The 20,212-nt window shown below is 30.6% G+C and overlaps 1 protein-coding gene and 1 long non-coding RNA gene across 2 annotated transcripts; one reads left to right on the top strand and one right to left on the bottom strand.

Annotated features, from left to right (window-relative positions):
- Nucleotides 1–262: 262 nt before the first annotated feature.
- On the bottom strand, nucleotides 263–1,458 carry LOC113376799 (zinc finger protein 525-like). The gene has a single exon (XM_026616864.1). The coding sequence runs from the start codon at nucleotides 1,338–1,340 to the stop codon at nucleotides 390–392; it is 951 nt and encodes a 316-aa protein (XP_026472649.1). The 5' UTR covers nucleotides 1,341–1,458; the 3' UTR covers nucleotides 263–389.
- Nucleotides 1,459–4,261: 2,803 nt separating this feature from the next.
- Nucleotides 4,262–5,435, top strand: LOC113376815. Its single transcript, XR_003367057.1, has 3 exons — nucleotides 4,262–4,500; nucleotides 4,770–4,883; nucleotides 5,321–5,435. It is a non-coding gene; the product is annotated as an uncharacterized LOC113376815 (long non-coding RNA).
- Nucleotides 5,436–20,212: the final 14,777 nt, after the last annotated feature.

Raw genomic sequence — 20,212 nt, 5'->3', positions numbered from 1 at the left:
ATTATTTCAAAATTTTCAAAAATCTCCATGTTTTCAAAAAAATTTGAAGTTTTTTTTATGAAAAATTATTTTCGGTACGGCAAGTACCAGCAATTTGCCTTAAGGCACGATGCCATACACAACTAGCTTAAATTTTTGTTTGCTATTATAACTTACCCTCCCATAAAAATAAAAAATAAAAACAAATATAAATCTTTCTTAATATATAATTTATAAATATATGTTTACATTTATATTTTTACATTCATAATACCCACTATTACAGCAGAAAGTTATGCACAATTACATCCTTAATAAATACATACTAAAATAAATAATTCACATAATAAAATCCTTAATACAAAAACACCAAGTTTTTAATAAAATCTCTTTTTACACATTTAATTCATTTATCCACTTACTTTTTCTTCACTCATCGTCTCGTTTTGAACAATTTCTCTCATATGTATTTTTTTGTGTCTACTTAAATTAGCCAATCGATTAAACGCTTTATCACACAACGTGCACTTAAACGGCCTCTCGTTAGCATGAACATACAAATGAGCAGTCAGATGAGCCACCCGAGCAAATCCTTTTCCACAAATATAGCATTTGTGAGACCTTTCCTTCCTATGATCTCGAAGATGCCTAGCAAGACTCTTCCTGCAGGGCAGAACGTCATCACAAACTGTGCAGGTGAATGATTTAATAGAATTTGGTAAAAGTTTGTGTTGTGTTAAACTAAATTGTGCGGTAAAGGTTTCATCACAGTGTTCGCATTTGTAAGGTCGTTCACCGGTGTGTATCCTGGTGTGTTTTGTTAAATGGCTGCGCTCAGTGAAAGCTTTGTTGCAGTATGTGCAAATAAAAGGACGTTCACCTGTATGAATTCGCAAATGGTTTTTGAGTACATGTAATCTCCCGAATGCTTTGTCACAAAACTTGCATTCATAAGGCCTTTCACCGGTGTGGATACGCACATGGCCATTCAGATCACCTTTTCGGGCAAATAGTTTGAAACAATGTGAGCATTGGTATGGTTTTTCTTTTGTAGGCTCTGGTTTGGTGAGTAAGGAATTCTCTAAAGCATTTTGTAAGTCGAATGGAATGATTGGAGGTGGGATTTCTTCCTCTGGTTTGTCACCATCTTCAAAAGATACTATTGGGATATGAATGGGTTCTGTATCTTCTTCAATATGAATGGATTCTGCATCTTCTTCATTATGAATGGATTCTGAATCTTCTTCAATTTCTTCTTTAATTTCATACTCTGTGTCCTCTAAATTATTTTCGTCTTCAGAGCATACTTCTGATTTAATACTTACATCACAAGTTTTCTCCATTGTGATGTTTTCTGTCATGTATTATGGAGGATTCATTGCTGGCTTGAATAATAAATATAACAGGTAATTAAATTATTTAAGTGCATTTTAATATTTAATTCACTTAATTTGTGTATTGCATTATTGTTTTGAACACAAATAAAAATCTTGTCGAAATGTCAAATGTCAAATGACAAGCGTACCAACCGACAGAAACTATGCTTAAAAACCATAGACGTGCTTATTTATTTATGCATAGACCAGACCGTATAATAAACTGTATTATAAAAAACGTAATTATTTTTATTAACTTCCCGTAGGGTAAGTTTATAGTTATGGGGCAAACATCGAACTTTAGTGGTGCATGGCATCGTGCCTTAAGGCAAATTACTGTAACCTCACGTACCAAAAATTATTTTTTAAGAAAAAATTAAATTTCTTTTGAACTTGAGAAAAATGTTTTTTTTTTCCTTTTGAAATATTTTGAAAATTTTGAACTTTTTTAAAGCAATCGCTCTGCCTTAGCTGCATAGAAATGAAATATCGAAGCGCGTAAGCGCCGTGAAGCCGTCCAACGGGCAAACGATGTTGCGGAACCCATAGAAATGTAAACAAAATTGATACTGATTGATACATATTTCTAAAATCTTTATAACATATCTGATAATTTGATGTACGTATGTCTAATGATCATGTTTGACGTCCCAATATCTTTTTTTTAGTTTAGCCTCTGTATCTCCGAAACCGCTAGACCCGCATTTTCAAAAATTTAATCAATTCTTTATTTTGCCAATATAAACAAAATGTTTTCTAAATCATTCTAATCGGGCCAAAAACTGAATAACTGTTTTTGACACTATTTGCCCCGTATCTTCGAAACGGCTGGACCTGTCTTCGCCAAAAAGTAATCAGTACATCTTTCCATCAATTGAGATCGAATGTTTTTTGAATAATCAAAATCGCTTGATTCTTGCGCCCGAAATCATGGACGAAACATTGTATCCAAAGATATACACACACACATACATCCATTTTTTCTAAGGTATGCCAAAATGTTCAGAAACATCTAAAACATAAAGATATGCAAAAAAAATTATTTTCGATTTTTTTGCGATTGTTATAACTTACTTCCTCTTGGTTAAGTTATAGTATGAGCCGAAAATCTAAAATGAAAATTTTAGCATATCTTCACGTTTCAGAAGTTTCTGAACAGTTTGGCATGCCTCAGAAAAAATGAATGTGTGTGTTTTTTTTGGGCACACGGATCAACCGATTTGAATGGTTCGAATAACATTCGATTCCTATTGATAGGGAAATATGCTGATTAGTTTTTGGCAAAGGTAGATCCAGCCGTTACGGAGATACGGAGCAAAGGGTGCAGAAAATAGAAATCGAGTTTTTGAATGATTCAAAAATCATTCAATTCGTAATGATGGGAGGAAGTGGTGATTAGTTTTTGGCAAAGGTAGGTTCAGCCGTTTCGGAGATACTGAGCTTAATATGCAAAAAATTGCAGTTTTTGAGAGAAATAAGTATCCGATTTGAAAGATTCAAAAAACTTTATGCTTGTGTTGTCCAAACGATCATTTTTGGGAAAAGACCTTCTTTTAATTTTTTTTTAATTTCCAAAAAAAAAAATTTGAGCACCGAAAATAATTCGGATTTTCAGAATTTTAATTCGGTACGAGAAGTTTCAGCAATTTACCTCATGCACGATGCCGTACACGACTAGTTTGTAAATGATTATGCAATAAAATAATATGCATATAAGAGTCAATTTGTACAATTTTTAAATATTACCATGTTATCAACAGCTCATGTAAATATTTTATTGCAATAATGTTATAACAAAGGTTGATAGGAGAGATGATTATTGTTAATTTTATTTGATAAATTTTTAAAATGAAAACTTTAAAAATTATGCCAAGTTTTTATATCTGTTAGGCACATAGATAAAAGAGGTGTAGATAATATTTGTGTTATTTATTATTGATGTGCCCAAGTAGATTTTGATAGAAAATTGTTATAAATTTGAATAACGACTTTAATAGTTTCACATATGCATTTTTATTATATGTCTTGTAACTTTAAAAGCATTTGTTTAATATAAAGTAAATATTTGATAAATCTGTACAATATTAAATATTTATTATGCGTAAATTCAAATTAAAGTTAGCAATTTGAATTAAATTCTATAACAATCTTCTATATATATATAAAAATAAGTCGGGTTTTCCTTCCTGACGAAATAACTCCAGAACGCACGAACCGATTTCGACAATTTTGCATTCGTTGGAAAAGGTCTCGGGCTCCGCAAGGTTTATAGCTAAGAAAATTAGTGGTGCATGGCATCATGCCCTAATGCAAATTGCTGGAACTTCATGCACCGTAATTAAAAATTCGAGTAATAAAAATAATCAATAATTGTTTTAAATAATTGCAAATAGATTATCTTCTATATATCTAAAAATAATACGGGTTTTCCTTCCTGGCGAAATAACTCCAGAACGCACGAACCGATTTCGACAATTTTGCATTCGCTGGAAAGGTCTCGGGCTCCGCAAGGTTTATAACTAAGAAAATTAGTGATGCATGGCATCGTGCCCTAATGCAAATTGCTGTAACTTCACGCACCGTAATTAAAAATTCGAGTAATAAAAATAATCGAGTAATAAGACGGGTTTTCCTTCCTGATCAAATTTTTCCTTTTCAAATATAAAACAAACAAAAAATTTCTTCATCTTTCTCACGAAACCATCTGGTGGCGAAACGGAGTTCGTCAGATTTGCTAGTTTGTTATATTAATTGATAGTTTGTCAAAATTTAAATTTAAAATTGGCGCTATGATACATTGATCGTCAACTCTGAAGTTGCACATCTTTATATACATCCATTACATCTATGGGCGACCTGTCAAATTTTGTTGAAAGCGTTTTAGTTCTTCTTTTGAGACTCCATTGCAAACACATGGCAAAAAGAAAAATCCCTTCAAGAAGTGAATATTTTAGAAATATTGTAGTTAATTGTGCAAGAAATATTGTGCATTCGGTGACTCCTAAAGTTACGTACGGTTTGTGCAAGTGCAAACTTAGTTCAAGTTGTCAACGCGTTCTTTGGCATCGTGTAAAAGTGATAAAGTTATTGTTTAAAAATGGATAAATGGTGCCTCCTTAGCGGCTAATCGAATAATATTTGAAAAGTATGATAACAGGCATTTAGTGTAGATTATGTTACTGGTGGATTTTTATTGACGATTTCTCTAAATTTTTTTTTTGACGTCTTAATTAACAATGTGTTTAATCGGCCATTAATATTACAATTGTATTAGTTCACTTTTGTTGTATCGATTGAGCAATAATTAATCATCCTATTAAAAATATATGAAATATTTATACACAATCATATAATTCATATGTCGATTATAGATTTTGGTAAATAGGCTTTATATTATTTTTTTTCTTGATTCAGGTTGCCGGTGAACCACAATTAAAGATAGCAGCCCTTAAAAGGTAATATCTGTGGAGGGATCAGAAACACCTCTCTAGAAAGGGCGGATTTTTTTTAAGGCTTTGAGATATGAAGGTATTATACTTGTTTAGTAGTTCACTTATCTATTAAGTCACTTGCAGCTCAAGGCAAATAATAATTGAACACTGTAAATTTTTATACTATTTTAATTCAATTCTTGTTTGAAAATGGAAAAATGGAGCCCCCTTAACAGTCACGCGCTGCTAACCCAATGGTATATAATTACAGGCATTTAGTGTAGACTTCTTTTATTATATTGTGTGGTGGATTTCCATTGTCTATTTCTCTAAATTTTTGACATCTTCATTAACAATGAGTTTAATCGGCCATTAATATCACAATTGTAGTAGTTCACCTTTGATGTATCGATTGAGCATTAATTCATTATCATATTAAAAACATATGAAAAATTTATACAAAATCAAATAATTCATATGTTGATTATAGATTTTCGTACATAGGCTTCATATTATTTTTTTTTCTTGATTCAGATTGCGGGTGAACCACAATTAAGGATAAAACATCTTGAGAGATGGTATCTGCAGAGGAATCAGAAAAACTTCTCTAGAAAGGGTGATTTATTGGACGGAATATGCTTTAAGATATTAAGTAACTAGATTTATTTACTTATCTATTTATTTCATTATTCTTATTTCACATGTTTTTTTATTAATTTATTTTTAATATACTTAACCTTCACTGGGCATTGTTAATTTATTTACAGCATAATGAAAAGTTCGAGGTTCCATCTAAATGGTTGATTGTGGAAAACGCTACTGAAAATATTACTGAAGTGTGGTGGCCCCCTGCGCATATGATGTACGTTTTTAGCTGCAAAGCAAACTTCAGTAACTAAGTCAGAGTGAGTTAAAAAAACAATAACTTTTGTCGAGTTTTATGATGAGAAATAACTTTTAAATATGAAGTATTGAAGTGTTGGAAGCTATCTTAACTTCAATATTTGTTCTAGACACATATATGTCGGCGAGAAAACAAGCCGAGGATTCTAAATATACTTCGCATGAGGAATTAGGCAAGGGGTATAAAAAAGAAAGGCTGCAGTGGTATCTGAATCAGAGAGCGGCACCTCTGATAGGGAAGGTATTAAACTACTTCATTTACAAAATATATCAATATTTGTATATTATTATAATGTACAGGTGCAGCTGTAGCAGGGGTTTCTGACCTCATTGACTGGAAGTCATTGAGGTCCAACTCCGGCCTCAATGTAAGAGGTAAATTTATAAAAAAAATCTTGATTATATAAAATTGATTATATAAAAGCTGTTCCAAGCCGAGGAGTGGAAGCTGTTCCAAACCGAGGATTGGAAGCTGCTTACGATTGCCTTTTTCTTAAGAAAGTACAATTGCTCAATGAGTAGAACAAAGAAATAGAGGCTTAGTAGGTTAAGTTTATATTTTCATTTCTTCCTTGATTCCTTGCGCTTGAATAGTTATAGTTACAATTTAGCTAATTACGAAAGCAAGAAATTCCACATAGTAGAATTTGAGGATGGCCTGAGTATAATACCAAGGAATTGGATTAATTTCTCAAATAATAAGGCTCTCTGAGGGCGATTCAAGTCTGATCTTGCTTTTGATAAGGCTGTGGAAAAAATGGATTAGGTTAGGAGCACTGCCCCATTATTATCCATTTAAAAAAATAGTGACTTCTAGTGGTGACTTCAAATTAACATTTTAAATGAGGTTCTTCAAATTAACATTTAAAATGGTTCTGAGTACGAAACAACTCAGCAGAGGAGAGATAGGGCGAAGGTATTACACTCATCTTCACATTTGTCAGCACCACCACCTGTTCCTTGTTTTGTTCCGTAAGCAAGCTGCAGCGGAACAGATATTAACAATGGTAAGTTTGTTTTTTGTATACTGCATGGTATTTGAAATATATTTCTTATAATGCTGACATTTCTACCCTGCTAGCTTATTTACCGCCGGCGTCTCCATCTGTTCCAAAAGCAAGCCGAAGCAGAAGACAAATTGAAAGGGGTCAAGATTTTAACAATGCATTGTTACCATGGTAATTAAAGCTTTTTGTATACTGCATGCTATTTGAAATGTTAAGTTACAAGTGCAAATATTTTTATTTAATTCGGACATTTTTACCCTGATAGCTTATCTACCACCATTCTTTACAAAAGCAGGCAGCAGCAGACAAATTGGAAGGAACAAAGATAACAATTGTATGTAAAGCTTTTTGTATACTGCATGGTATTTGAAATATTATGTTACTAGTACAAATATATATTTTATAATGCTGGCATTTCTATCTTGCTAGATTCAATAGGCGAAGAAATTTTTGTCAGGGAGATGACTAAAATACGATTGACCATGAGAGCGTTGTGGAGCACTCGAAAGAGATGATGTTGCGAATGGATTCGTACCAGTCTCCTAAGACTGTCATGAGTGACATGGGCCAATTCAAGGACGTTTTAAAATTGTTTCCACTTTGTTCAAATGACAAACTTCAAGACGTGGAGGATAGTCTCACAAACAAGGATGTGAAAACACAACTGGTAATCACAAGTTTACATCGATTTATTTTTATTAGTTAGCTTTATTATAAACTAACTTTATTTTTAGATTTTGTATTTGGCTAGGACAGGTGGCAGGAATGCTAAATCTGTAACAGTAAAGTTATTCAAATTAATATTTGATCATGGCTTGGCCAGAGAGTTTAGCTGGGCAGGTGGAAAAGGGAAACACAAATATTGCGAGCTTGTACTTTGCGAAGTCATCAATAGTAATTTATAATTATCTTATATAAAACTTATATATAAATAATTTCAAAAAGAAGAAAAAAGAATCTGAATTTTGCTATCTACATGCATAAGGCAAGTGTTTATCAATAATAAATCGGTAGCGATATATTCTTTTGTTCCTATTATATTGTATAGTTATTATGCGGGATGACATTGTAAATTACGTTACTTTTTCTATTTTTACCCTCTTCAATCCATAAACTCGTTTCATTTGAAACCACTTTGAAACTTATATGTAGCGCTGACTTTAGGTTTTTATTCTTAATGCAAATTTAAACATAAAATTACTTGAAATTTTTCACACATTTAATATATAGCCAACTATACATATGTATATTATTTGAACTATTAAAAATGTTAGTTCAATTTTTGGTAAGTGCTAATAAAACTTTTTTTTTAATTTCAAAAGTGAATACTAATTTTTTTTTTTTAAATATTTCCACAAGAACTTAATCTATTTTCCCAAAACAAAATAAAATGCAAAAGAAATTAATAAAAATTGAAATAGTTTAGTTTTCAGAGAACTTGGATTATAATATAGTTGTTTATTATTGTAATATTGCAAGAAATTGTGGTACCTATGTTTTTTTTATTGTTGTGCTGCTATGCTTGTTTTTCTCTTAATTTTGATAATATTTGTCTTTTATTTTTATTATAGTTTTTAGAAATATTTCTGGAGAAATATCAGAATGGGGCTTAGCAGATTGTAAAGATGATTCTGATGTCCACGATGATGCTCAGTTGGATGGGTAATTTATTGGAGACTTACATTACACAAGCACTGGCCAATCAGTAAAATCACACTTTAGTTTGTTTATCATAATAAATATACAAATACAAATAAATATAAGACATATGCTCTAAATATAAATATATAAGTCTAGATATATTTGATTGAAATTAATTGTCATGTCTCATTTGTTGTATATCAGATTTATTTAATTTTGTTTTTTTTTACTATTTTTATTCATATCTTTGACATTTTTATTCATTATTTTTATTTTTACTAATTTTTTTTAATAAATTTTGTATTTATTTAACATACTAAAGTTCTACATTTGTACTTTTCTTTTAATTTTTAAATTTAAATGTATATTTTCTACTGTTTATATTTTATTATTGATATGTGGTTGTGTTTTTATATTTATTTTAATTTATATTTTTATTACCATTTTTATTATTTTTTAGTATATGCATTCATTTTTGTTGTTCTTAGTATATAATTTTTACAAATTTTTGCTTATTTCTTTTTTATTCATATTTTTAAATTTTATGTTTATCACTTTTATTTTTGTCTTTAGTGTTCTTAGAATTATGTATCACATTTATTTTTATTCAATTTAATTTTTAGTAACTATCAATGTCATTTCGAATTGACGACGGTTAATGCGGTATTGGGAAATCCCTCCTTTTCTCTTGCTGACAATTGAGGAGAAAAAATCAAAGGAGAAAAAGTAGCGGTAAAAGTCCACATTAAATACTTGGATTTTTAGTATCTGCATAAGGCAAGTATTTATTAATAATAAATTGGTAGCGATATTTTTTTTTGTCGCGTTTATAGTATAGTTAGTATGCGGCGTGACATTACGTTAATTTTCCGACATAACAATTACATTACTTTATCCATTTTTACTCTTTTCAATCCATAAATACGTTTCATTTGCAACCTGGTTATTATTGCATTGTGTTATAAATTGTTGTCTAGTATTCTTGGCTTTTGGATAAAGATGTAACATCTAAGGATATCTGTAGATTTTTTTTGACATGTTTTGAATAGAATGAAAGCGTGGACTATTATTTTTTTAATGATATTGAATTGACTGAAAAATGTAGATTTTTTTTTGACATGTTTGAATTGACTGAAAGCGTGGACTATTACTTTTTTAATAATATTGAATTTACTGAAAAATGTAGATTTTTCTTGACATGTTTGAATAGACTGAAAGCGTGGACTATGGCTTTTTTAATAATATTGAATTGACTGAAAAATGTAAATTTTTTTTGACATGTTTGAATAGACTGAAAGCGTGGACTATTACTTTTTTAATAATATTGAATTTACTGAAAAATGTTGATTTTTTTGACATGTTTGAATAGACTAAAGCGTGGACTATTCACTTCACTTTTTTAATAATATTGAATTGACTGAAAAGTGTGCATTTTGTTGACATATTTGAATAGAATGAATAGCGTGTATACAGGGCCGGTCCTGCCTTGCATGCGATGCATGCAAAAAATGCGGGCGCAAGCCTTAGGGGGCGCCAAAACGAGTTTCGGAAATTAAATTTATAATATGATATTTATATTTTTTATATAAATTCTAGAATTATTTTTTTGAAATCTAGAATACTTAATAAATTATAATAAATAATTTAACTTAACTAGGGATACGGAGACACAAAAAGCATATTTATTTTGCAATGTGATATCAGTAGAAACAATTATCCGATTAATAACTCTGCAACTTAGTAAATAACAGCTCTGTTTATTGCTTAATCTACTTATTCAATTTTTTCTTTGTTTGAAGTTACCGTGGAATCGAAAAAGAAATTATCTAGTGTTCAATCCCATAAGCGCAAACCTGCGAAAGATTAAATTAATTGTTGGGCATTATTGACGAAAAATTGCGAGCTAATTTAGTTGAATTGGAACTTGTTAAAAATATAAACAAATTATAAAAAATGGGGGGTCAGTGCTTAGAAAATGACTTGTTTATTCCGAGAAATTGAATTGTAACTTTTGCTTTTGTTGCAAATGTTTCGCATCTGTTGAACTTTGAATGCTGAAGACATGCGTGGAACAAATATGAAAAATGGAAGCAAAATTTACTTTGGAACGAAAATCTTAAGGCTTGGTTTATACCTAGTGGTGTCCAATTTAATAATTATTAACTATACAGAATATTGTTCAAGAAATGTGTAATTTCTTTGCATTTTTTACTGATTTTTAAACAATACTTCTAAAATATGTTGAAAATTTAACTTTAAAACAACAAACTGATACTCTAGATATGACGGCTCTTATGATATTAATAAGGAGAAGTTTACGACGCAATTTTAGATAAAAATTAAATTATTAGATTATTAGATATAATTATTAGATAAAAAATTAAATTAAATTAAAATTTAAAAAATCCAACATGAAATACGAGTGTTATGTTTGAAAATTAAATGCTAGTTTTTTTTTAAATAAAAATATTGCACATACGTTAAAAATCATTGAAAATTTCAAAATACTTGATTATAATCAACCCCCGAATCGCCTCGATTTCCTAAATAAAGTTAAAATCAAAATATATTGATATACGCTTTTAGATTATATCTAATTTTTTGTGCACTAAATCCAGAATTAATTTATTTATTTCACTTAATATATTTGTTAAATTAAAGTTATAGAATTTAAGAAATGCATTTCAGAAATAGGATTTATTATTTTGCTATCAAGATCTTTATATTAAAATAATAAATACTATTTCTGAAATGCATTTCTTAAATTCTATAACTTTAACAAAAATATTAATTCTTTTGCTATGGTAGTCGAACTTACATCCTTAACCAATTAACTAGATATTGAATATTACTAAAATGTGAAATTACGACCGGGATTGTTTTATTTATTAATATCGATAATAATAAATAAATTTAAAATCAATATATTTTATACCCTTCTAGATTATATCTTTTTTTTTGTGTACTAAATCCAGAATAATTAAAAATTAATTTTACAAAAATATGTAAATATTTATATAATTTTAATGATAAACTGTTAAGATGGCGAAAATTAATAGGGGGGGGGCGCTAGAAAAAAAGTTGCATGCGGGCGCTAAGGACCCCAGGACCGGCCCTGCGTGTATACACTTTGCTTTTTTGATTATATTGAATTGACTGAAAAGCGTGAACTTTGCTGATTACTACTGAATAAAAATCAAGTATTTAGTTATATAATGATTTATTTGAACAATTCACAATTATTTAATTAATTCTCCAGTAACTGTTCTCTTTTGTAATATACTTTTTTTTTCAGGCATTTTAAATCAGCTATTGAAAACGTTACACGATACCAGTCCAACTATGATAAATCTAATATTCATAGATTTATAATAATTTAGTATATGGCTAATGTACCAGTTTATAAAGCCAATAAAAAAAAAAAAAAAAAAAAAAAAAAAAAAAATATTCATAGAAACAAATTAATAATTTTCCAACAGACGATGGAAGCTATTAATGCACACTAAAGACGGCGACTATGATAAGTTTGGTCAGAAATTCTCAAAATATTATGGTTTAAAAAAACATTTGTTTCCTATTGATAGGGAGATATGCTGATTGATCTTTGGCAAAGGCAGGTCCAGCCGTTTCGGAGATACGGAGCAAATCTACTCTTTGGGAGAACGGAGCATCCGATCTGAATGATCCTAAAAAAACATTCAATGACGGGGAGAAGTGGTGATTAGTTTTTGGCAAAGGCAGGTCCAGCCCTTTTAGAGATTCCGAGTTGAATGTGAAAAAAGTGACAGTTTTTGAAAGAACTATGCATAACACCACTAGTTATTTTTAATAATGTTCTCTTATTATATTTTTGTCATTTATTGTTTTTATTGCACCTTCTTGTTTTTCTAATATTATTTCTAATATTCACAAGTTTTATTTATTTTATTCATTAATTTTATTATCATTTGTACTTTTGTATTATATTTTATTCCTAATTCTTATTGATTGTTGCTAGATGTTATTTAGCAGTTGTAACTGAATTTGAAATAAGAAAACAAATTGCGGTGTTTTTTTATGCATAACTAACTCTTTTTTTCAGATCCAGTTGCGAATATAATTTTTTTTCCAAAAATTTGTTTGACCATAAATTTTTTTTCCAAAATTTTTTGGACCAAAATTTTTTTCCAAAAATTTAATTTTCCAAAAAATTTTTTGACCATAAATTTTTTTCCAAAAATTTTTTTGACCAAAATTTTTTTCCCAAAATTTTTTGGACCAAAAATTTTTTCCCAAAAAGTTTTTTGTCTATCAATTTTTTTGACCAAAATTTTTTTCCAAAATTTTTTTCCAAAATTTTTTTCCAAAAATTTTTTTGACAAAATTTTTTTTGACTAAAATTTTTTCGACCAAAAGTTTTTTTGCCCAAAAATTTTTTTGCTCAAAATTTTTTTGACCAAAAATTTTTTCCAAAAATTTTTTTGACCAAAATTTTTTTCGACCAAAATTTTTTTCCAAAAATTTTTTTGTCCAAAAATTGTTTTTGACCAAACATTTTTTGGACCAAAAATTTTTTTCCCAAAATTTTTTTGACCCAAACTTTTTTGACCAAAAATTTTTTTGTCCAAAAATTTTTTGGGCCAAAAGTTTTTTTGACCAGAAATTTTTTTCCGAAAACTTTTTGGACCAAAATTTTTTTGAGCAAATATCTTCAGACCAAAATTTTTTTTCCAAAAATTTTTTTGTCCAAAAATTTTTTTCCCATAATTTTTTTGACCCAAATTTTTTTGACCAAAAATTTTTTTGACCGACATTTTTTTTCCAACATTTTTTTGACCAAAATTTTTTTGACCAAAATTTTTTTGAAAAAAAATTTTTTTGACCAAAATTTTTTTGAGAAAAAAATTTTTTGTCCAAAAATTTTTTTGACCAAAAACTTTTGCACCGTACCTAATTATTTATTTCAAATAGTGATACAATAATAATATTAATTAATATATAACTGTTACATTTTGATTAAAGAAACGTATTGGTAATTTTACAGTGAACACGGTGAACCTGCCAGTTATTATAAAACATGGAACGAGATGGCGCCAAACATAAATGCATTCGGCATTTATGCATACAGCACACGCTTCGAAATACTGCAAGGTCGATTATGAAATAACGACCTAGCAGCTGTTTTATTGCACTTGGTACAATGTACTGAGTGTCAACTCAACTTTTGCCAGGAGCAGAATCTGATTGGGTCGTCTCATCTGGACTTTTTTTTTGGATTCCACTTTGGTCGACCGGGTCTCTAGTCGACTAGCGATCGCGACAGATTTCAAAGTTGTCGTCGATCTCCGAGTTAGATTCAGTTTTAACATAAAATATTGAAGGATAAATGTTAATTTATTTGAAAAGTTTAAATACAAGCTTTTACTAAATTTTGTTATTTTTTTTTCATTTATAACACTCGTTGTGCTGTACTGATGACAAGTTATATATTTTTTACAACTCATAACGCACGCTATGCAGTACTGTCTGCACAGTTAATAATTAAATTCCTTTTATTGCTTCTCGCGAGAATAAAACTATTATCCTTTTTTGTCCTTGTATAAAAATGTATGAAATATTATACAAATATTAATATGTTGTAAAATTAAAAGAATTTTCGGGTAGAATACCTCCTCAAGGTAGAAAAACTCACATCCAATTCAATGTATATACAAACATAATGAATAAAATTTTTATTTCTGTCTGTCTTCTGCTTCTCGCGTACGGGACACCCTTGTGGCGGTACCCGCATCGCCACCCCGCCTCATTCAGCGACATTTCTGTCGCCCTTTAGGGCTTGCGGTGGGTGAGGCATACATTTTTCTAGCTATACTGCACGTCGGGCGTAAAACCCCAACAAATCGTAACAAAATTATATTCAAAATTGTGACTGTTCCCATGGTAGAATAAAATGATTTTGACGAGTTTTTGTATGGAATTGAATATTTTTTGTACTAAAGTCATATATTCTACCAGGGCAACAGTCACAATTTTGAATTAAAATGGCGCTCATACGTGCTGTCAAATGTAAAAATGTGACTGTTCTCCTAATACATCAAAACGATTTTGACGAGATTTTATATGGAATTGAATATTTTTCGTACTAAAATCATTTTATTCTACCAGGGGAACAGTCACAATTTTGAATATAATTTTGTTACGATTTCTTGAGGTTTTGCGCACGACGTGCAGTACAGCTAGAAAAATGTTAGTCAGATTCAGAATGTTGCGAGTATTCCCTGGAGTGTCGGTGCGGTACCCGTACCAGTGGGTCCCGTACGAGAGTGGGCCCCATTCCAATTTGTTTCAATCGAGAAACAGAGTGTTAGCAGGGGCACACTCGCAACATTTTGAATATGACTAACATTTTTCTAGCTATACTGCACGTCGTGCGTAAAACCACAACAAATCGTAACAAAATTATATTCAAAATTGTGACTGTTCCCCTGGTAGAATAAAATGATTTTGACGAGTTTTTGTATGGAATTGAATATTTTTTGTACTAAAGTCATATATTCTACCAGGGGAACAGTCACAATTTTGAATTAAAATGGCGCTCATACGTGCTGTCAAATGTAAAAATGTGACTGTTCTCCTAATACATCAAAACGATTTTGACGAGATTTTATATGGAATTGAATATTTTTCGTACTAAAATCATTTTATTCTACCAGGGGAACAGTCACAATTTTGAATATAATTTTGTTATGATTTGTTGAGGTTTTGCGCACGACGTGCAGTACAGCTAGAAAAATGTTAGTCAGATTCAGAATGTTGCGAGTATTCCCTGGAGTGTCGGTGCGGTACCCGCACTAGTAGGTCCCGTACGAAAGTGGCCCCCTTTTGTTTCAATTTGTTTCAATCGAGAAACAGAGTGTTAGTAGGGGCACACTCGCAACATTCTGAATATGACTAACATTTTTCTAGCTATACTGCACGTCGTGCGTAAAACCCCAACAAATTGTAACAAAATTATATTCAAAATTGTGACTGTTCCCCTGGCAGAATAATGGATTTTGTACAAAAATATTCAATGAGCGCCATTTTAATTCAAAATTGTGACTGTTCCCCTGGTAGAATATATGACTTTAGTACAAAAAATATTCAATTCCATACAAAAACTCGTCAAAATCATTTTATTCTACCAGGGGAACAGTCACATTTTTGAATATAATTTTGTTACGATTTGTTGAGGTTTTGCGCACGACGTGCAGTACGGCTAGAAAAATGTTAGTCAGATTCAGAATGTTGCGAGTATTCCCTGGAGTGTCGGTGCGGTACCCGCACCAGTAGGTCCCGTACAAAACAGGCCGCCAGTCCAATTTGTTTCAATCGAGAAACAGAGTGTTAGTAGGGGCACACTCGCAACATTCTGAATATGACTAACATTTTTCTAGCTATACTGCACGTCGTGCGTAAAACCCCAACAAATCGTAACAAAATTATATTCAAAATTGTGACTGTTCCCCTGGTAGAATAAAATGATTTTGACGAGATTTTGTATCGAATTGGATATTTTTCGTACTAAAGTCATATATTCTACCAGGGGAACAGTCACAATTTTGAATTAAAATGGCGCTCATACGTGCTGTCAAATGTAAAAATGTGACTGTTCTCCTAATACATCAAAACGATTTTGACGAGTTTTTGTATGGAATTAAAATCCATTATTCTACCAGGGAAACAGTCACAATTTTGAATTAAAATGTGACTGTTCTCCTAATACATCAAAACGATTTTGACGAGATTTTATATGGAATTGAATATTTTTCGTACTAAAATCATTTTATTCTACCAGGGGAACAGTCACAATTTTGAATATAATTTTGTTACGATTTCTTGAGGTTTTGCGCACGACGTGCAGTACAGCTAGAAAAATGTTAGTCAGATTCAGAATGTTGCGAGTATTCCCTGGAGTGTCGGTGCGGTACCCGCACCAATGGGTCCCGTACGAGAGTGGGCCCCAGTCCAATTTGTTTCAATCGAGAAACAGAGTGTTAGTAGGGGCGCACTCGCAACATTTTGAATATGACTAACATTTTTCTAGCTATACTGCACGTCGTGCGTAAAACCCCAACAAATCGTAACAAAATTATATTCAAAATTATGACTGTTCCCCTGGTAGAATAAAATGATTTTGACGAGTTTTTGTATGGAATTGAATATTTTTTGTACTAAAGTCATATATTCTACCAGGGGAACAGTCACAATTTTGAATTAAAATGGCGCTCATACGTGCTGTCAAATGTAAAAATGTGACTGTTCTCCTAATACATCAAAACGATTTTGACGAGATTTTATATGGAATTGAATATTTTTTGTACTAAAATCATTTTATTCTACCAGGGGAACAGTCACAATTTTGAATATAATTTTGTTACGATTTGTTGAGGTTTTGCGCACGACGTGCAGTACAGCTAAAAAAATGTTAGTCAGATTCAGAATGTTGCGAGTATTCCCTGGAGTGTCGGTGCGGTACCCGCACCAGTAGGTCCCGTACGAAAGTGGCCCCCAGTCCAATTTGTTTCAATCGAGAAACAGAGTGTTAGTAGGGGCACACTCGCAACATTCTGAATATGACTAACATTTTTCTAGCTATACTGCACGTCGTGCGTAAAACCCCAACAAATCGTAACAAAATTATATTCAAAATTGTGACTGTTCCCCTGGTAGAATAACATGATTTTGACGAGTTTTTGTATGTTAAATGTTAGTCAAAATGTTGTTTAAAATCGTGACTGTTCCCCTGGTAGAATAAATGATTTTAGTACGAAAAATATTCAATTTCATACAAAATCTTGTCAAAATCGTTTTGATGTATTAGGGGAGAACAGTCACATTTTTACATTTGACAGCGCCATTTTAATTCAAAATTGTGACTGTTTCCCTGGTAGAATAAATGATTTTAGTACGAAAAATATTCAATATTCAGTCGACTGAAACTTTTGTGTTGTGCACGACGTGCAATACAGCCTGGAAAATGTTAGAGCTAACACAAAATTTTTAGTAAAATTAATTTGGCATAGCAACCATTTGCTAGGGTAACCGCCATAGTACACGACGTGCAATACAGCTAAGAAAATGTTAGACAGATCCGTATCGTTATTCGTATTCCTCAAAAAAAAATTGTACGCCTCACCCACCGCAAGCCCTTAAGGGCGACAGAAATGTCGCTGAATGAGACGGGGTGGCGATGCGGGTACTGCCACAAGGGTGTCCCGTACGCGAGAAGCAATAAAAGGAATTTAATTATTAACTGTGCAGACAGTACTGCACAGCGTGCATTATGAGTTGTAAAAAATATATAACTTGTCATCAGTACAGCACAACGAGAATTAGAAATGGAAAAAATAACACAATTTAGTAAAAACTTGTATTTAAACTTTTCAAATAAATTAACATTTATCCTTCAATATTTTATGTCAAAAATGAATCCAACTCGGAGATCGATGTCAACTTTGAAATCTGTCGCGATCGCTAGTCGACTAGAGACCCGGACGACCAAAGTCGACTCCAAAAAAATTCCAGATGAGAAGACCCAACGAAAATTGCAAAATAATTTTACTGAAAATTTTGTATTAGAGGTTAACGGCTACTTAGCAAAAATACTGAAATAGTCAAAAAAAATTTGTTCAAAAAAATTTTGGCCTCACCCACCGCAAGCCCTAAAGGGCGACAGAAATGTCGCTGAATGAGGCGGGGTGGCGATGCGGGTACCGCCACAAGGGTGTCCCGTACGCGAGAAGCAATAAAAGGAATTTAATTATTAACTGTGCAGACAGTACTGCACAGCGTGGGTTATGAGTTGTAAAAAATATATAACTTGTCATCAGAACAGCACAACTTACGAGTTAGAAATGGAATAAAATAACAAAATTTAGTAAAAACTTGTATTTAAACTTTTCCAATAAATTAACATTTATCCTTCAATATTTTATGTCAACTCGGAGATCGATGACAACTTTGAATTCTGTCGCGATCGCTAGTCGATCAAAGTCGGATCCAAAAAAAAGTCCAGATGAGAAGACCCAACGAAAATTGCTAAATAATTTTACTGAAAATGTTATGTTAGAGGTTAACGGCTACTTAGCAATGGTTACTGAAATAGTCAAAAAAAATTTGGTCCAAAAAATTTTGGTCAAAAAAATTTTGGTCCAAAAAATTTTAGGACAAAAATTTTAGGAAAAAAATTTTGGTCCAAAAAATTGTAGGAAAAAAATTTTGGTCCAAAAATTTTGGGAAAAAAATTTTTGGTCAAAAAAATTTTGAAAAATTTTGGTCAAAAAAATTTTTGGAAAAAAATTTTTAGTCAAAAAAAATTTTGGTCAAAAAAATTTTTGGAAAAAAATTTTGGTCAAAAAAATTTTTGGGAAAAAATTTATGGTCAAAAAAATTTTTGGAAAAAAATTGATGGTCAAAAAAATTTGATCCAAAAAATTTTTGGAAAAAAAAATTTGGTCCAAAAAATCTTGGAAAAAAAAATTTTGGTCAAAAAAATTTATGGTCAAAAAAAATTTGGAAAAAAAATTTTGGTCTAAAAAATTTTTGAAAAAAAAATATTGTCAAAAAAATTTTTGGAAAAAACTTTTTGGTCAAAAAAATTTTTGTAAAAAAATTTTGATCAAAAAAATTTTTGGACAAAAAACTTTTTGGGAAAAAATTTTTGGACAAAAAAATTTTGGTCTAAAAAATTTTGGGAAAAAAAATTTTGGTCAAAAAAATTTTTGGAAAAAAATTGATGGTCAAAAAAATTTTTGAAAAAAAAAATTTTGGAAAAAAATTTTGGTCTAAAAAATTCCGGGAAAAAAAATTTTGGGAGAAAAAAATTTTCGGTCAAAAAAAATTTGGAAAAAAAATTTTGGTCAAAAAAATTTTTGAAAAAAAATTTATGGTCAAAAAAATTTTTGGAAAAAACTTTTTGGTCAAAAAAATTTTTGGACAAAAAACTTTTTGGGAAAAAATTCTTGGACAAAAAATTTTGAGAAAAAAAATTTTGGGAAAAAAAATTTTGGTCAAAAAATTTTTGGAAAAAAATTTATGGTCAAAAAAAATTTTTGGAAAAAAATTTTAGTTAAAAAAATTTTTGGAAAAAATTATATTCGCAACTGGATCTGAAAAAAAAGAGTCAGTTATGCATAAAAAACACCGCAGTTTTTTATTTCAAATTCAGTTACAACTAAATAACATCTAGCAACAATCAATAAGAATTAGGAATAAAATATAATACAAAAGTACAAATGATAATAAAATTAATGAATAAAATAAATAAAACTTGTGAATATTAGAAATAATATTAGAAAAACAAGAAGGTGCAATAAAAACAATAAATGACAAAAATATAATAAGAGAACATTATTAAAAATAACTAGTGGTGTTATGCATAGTTCTTTCAAAAACTGTCACTTTTTTCACATTCAACTCGGAATCTCTAAAAGGGCTGGACCTGCCTTTGCCAAAAACTAATCACCACTTCTCCCCGTCATTGAATGTTTTTTTAGGATCATTCAGATCGGATGCTCCGTTCTCCCAAAGAGTGGATTTGCTCCGTATCTCCGAAACGGCTGGACCTGCCTTTGCCAAAGATCAATCAGCATATCTCCCTATCAATAGGAAACAAATGTTTTTTTAAACCATAATATTTTGAGAATTTCTGACCAAACTTATCATAGTCGCCGTCTTCAGGGTGCATTAATAGCTTCCATCGTCTGTTGGAAAATTATTAATTTGTTTCTATGAATATTAGATTTATCATAGTTGGACTGGTATCGTGTAACGTTTTCAATAGCTGATTTAAAATGCCTGAAAAAAAAGTATATTACAAAAGAGAACAGTTACTGGAGAATAAATTAAATAATTG

Source organism: Ctenocephalides felis, unplaced genomic scaffold (genome assembly GCF_003426905.1).
Source record: "Ctenocephalides felis isolate EL2017-DRISC unplaced genomic scaffold, ASM342690v1 CF-g0.4_SCAFFOLD_00845, whole genome shotgun sequence".
In the NCBI taxonomy this organism is placed as follows: Eukaryota; Metazoa; Arthropoda; class Insecta; order Siphonaptera; family Pulicidae; genus Ctenocephalides; species Ctenocephalides felis.
This window is presented reverse-complemented; position numbering and strand designations above follow the sequence as displayed.